This window comes from Stegastes partitus, unplaced genomic scaffold, assembly GCF_000690725.1.
Source record: "Stegastes partitus isolate 25-593 unplaced genomic scaffold, Stegastes_partitus-1.0.2 Scaffold1077, whole genome shotgun sequence".
In the NCBI taxonomy this organism is placed as follows: Eukaryota; Metazoa; Chordata; class Actinopteri; family Pomacentridae; genus Stegastes; species Stegastes partitus.
Genome location: NW_007578808.1, coordinates 46,963 through 50,022, shown reverse-complemented (window position 1 = coordinate 50,022; position 3,060 = coordinate 46,963). Strand labels below are relative to the sequence as shown.

At 43.5% G+C, this 3,060-nt stretch overlaps 1 protein-coding gene across 1 annotated transcript in view; it reads left to right on the top strand.

Moving 5' to 3' along the window:
• The first annotated feature begins 1,695 nt into the window (after positions 1 to 1,695).
• Positions 1,696 to 3,060, top strand: part of LOC103367683 (collagen alpha-3(IX) chain-like) — a 37,633-nt gene continuing 36,268 nt past the window's right edge. Inside the window, exon 1 of the mRNA XM_008295795.1 lies at positions 1,696 to 1,724. Within this exon, the coding sequence (XP_008294017.1) occupies positions 1,696 to 1,724 (29 nt within the window). The remainder of the gene's footprint in view (positions 1,725 to 3,060) is intronic.

Below are 3,060 nucleotides of genomic sequence, written 5' to 3'. Positions count from 1 at the left end.
TTTTTTTTTACTTCTGGAGTCTATTCTATAGTTTCCTTCAATACCTTACAATTATTAGCTAATTGTGCTGAAGAAGTTCTGTTCAGGTGAAGTGAGTTGACTCCCATAAAGCTTCCATGCATGTTGTTTATGTCGCACAATTTGCAAACAGGTGATCCTTACTGGTCGACAAAGTTTCATTTATCACTTCTCATGAGGCAGATTTACACCCACGTGGCAATTACAGCAACCAGACCAAGTTTTAGTGGACCGCAGCTTGTTATTGTGGCTTTGTGACCGGGACACTTGTTTCCACATAAGCATCAAGCTGTACTCTGCCTCAGCAAATGTGACTCCAGGTCACAAGTGTTGGAGTCATGGGGCTAAACCTCGTGGATGAATAATCACAAACTGTTTTCTCTTTCCGTCTGTCCTGCGCTGCCTGTGCCTGCTCTCTGGATGAAAGCTGGAGCTCTCAATTATCCAGGCTGGACACATGATCTCTGAGGCAGATCTCTGAGGAGGCCCAGTCACTGTATTGGGTTTCTCTCAGACGAGCGTTGCGGTGTAGCTACACAAACAATCGATTCATGCAATTTGATACAGTAGCAAATGCTTTATCCTTGACCTTTTTGTCTTTGTGTGTAGTAAACGGCAGCGTATCGGATGACCGTGAGGTTATTGATCCTTAATATCGTATCATATAGCAACTGCTGAGATCAAGAAACCAATAACCTGAGACATACACACAAGGATTACAGAGAATAAACAGTGTTGTGTCTAGAAAGATGCTGTGTCAGTGTAAAAAACAACAACAACAAAATCCCTGAAATACTGTATATTCAAGCCAAAACACTCATTATTAGCCAAAAGTTGTAAAGCACATTCATTAAAAAACACAAGTGACATTTGCGTCTAGAGAGATCTGTACAAGGCAAAGTGGTTCCTGTCATTTTAAACAGCTGTGCACCGTAGGAGCTGCCATATCTGTTTGGGATGAGAAAGTCGTACCTGTGAGAAATGTCAGCGTATCTGTGCAAGCTAAAGAAAGTTTAAGAGGAGTGTCACCGCTTTGAATTAATGCAGGAAATGAGCCTATCCTGGTTTATTTTAGCTTCCTGCATCTTCTACAGTTCAGATCAAACGACACGGGATCAATTAGGGTGCATAACGTGCAGGATGCATAACCAGCGTGTCAGCCCGAGGCCCCTCAGGTAATGACAAGGCTTCCTTCATGTCAACACAACAGGCTAACATGCATTCTTGGGCTACGCTGATGAGTACACGTGATTATGAAATCCGCATTTCATCACTCGCTGGCTGCTCCTTCCCTATCCTGACAATAATTATTGAGGGAATTACATACAGCCGGCACATGTCATTAGGAGGCACCGTAAAGAACAGAAGCGGGCGGAGGTGTTCACATGAAGGCCTATGGGCTTCTGCATCTTTTTAAGTGTCGGTAATAAAATGCAGTCGCCACCTCCTGAGGAACTCCTGGCCAATAGGAACCCATTGAACAAACTTTTATGTGTCCTCCGAAAAAATGCTTGAGCATCCCCGGCACCGCGTCTCTCAGTCAGTCCTCAACATGCGCAGGTAGGGCTGACTTCAGGGAGGGAATTTCACGTCCACGGCTCCTTCTGCTCCTGCATCTCACAGCTGAGTGCCTCTTTGCCGAGCCTGTCTGTCTCCCGTCACGGAGGGGAGTGAAACATGGCCTTCCACAGCTCTGGTTTGAAGAGGTAAATATCTCCTGTGTTCTTCCTGTCAGAGGCTCTTCATCAGGAACTCTTCTTCTCTCTGAGCTTTTTTTTTTTTGTCTAATTTCCATAATAATGAAGAGCCATTTCAAGCTGACTAATAATCTATTTTTAATCTTCCTTCAGAGAGAGGAAACATCGACATTTTTGCTTAACTCAGTGACTTGATGGCTGCAGTAAGATCTAGCTAAGCGTAGATTAAAGAAGCTGGCCCTTTGCCATTTAATCTGACCCACACATGCCGCCTCTAAAGCTACATTTCAACAGAGTCAAAGAAGCTCTTAAGCTTCTCCTCCTCGGCACTTCACTGTTCCTATTCAGTTTGTAAGGAAAACGCCTGAATGAAAGAGTTCTCGTCTGACTAATGTCTCCAGTGGCGTCGCCTCCAAAGACGTTTTTGCATTTCTGCTAAACTGCTCAAAGTCACACACGTTTTCTGCAAGTTTGACCTTGACTGAACTGCGATTACTTCGGGATCAACTGTGATCCATTTTGGGGGTAATTAAGATAAACGGGAGCACAAAAGTCATGTCAGGGTTGTTGGCTCGCTCTCAGCATTCTGGGAGCCCCGAAGTGGAAACACAACATGGGTGGCAGAGAGTCCCATCAAACGTTGATGAATGTCGGGAATGAAAGCAGATGACACGTCATTATCTAATTGACTCGGCTGATTGATTACATGACAGGATACTTACGGGAATATGTGGGGATTTTCTGGTCCTCTGATGTTAAATTTGCAGTTTCTTCACCTTTGGCTGCACTAAACACAGCATCTGTGTGTAATATGAGGAACTGTACAGAGAACCTTTATCTCGCACGTTACACACATTTATACATGCAGCAAACACAGTATTGTGTTTCATGTTTCATGTTGTGGAAAGTCCTGCCTGCAGCTCAGAAGCCTCATTAGGAGAGTTGTCAACTTTTGAAATCCATCAATCTTTAGAGGGATTTCGAGTCATTACTTACATTGACAACTTACCCCAAAAGATTCCTTTGCCTGCAATGCTCGAAAGCAGCAGCAATCGTTTTTGCAACGTTCTTGCTGTGCTAGCGTAGCTGAAAGAACAGATATAACCTGAACAGAACTATATTAAGTGAGGCTTTTATTGATCTTTCTCTTTCTGCCCTCTCCTCTTCAGTTGTTGTGTGCAGAACTACAAGAACAGCTGCAAACCCAAGACAAGTTTATTGTGCAATTACACGAAGAGCACAAAGCAAAATTTAAATCACACTTTGCAGAAAACAGATTTGATTTGGTCACAGTTACCTGTCTTGGAAGGATCCTTGCTGAAAGTTAAATGAGAAGATCAATACC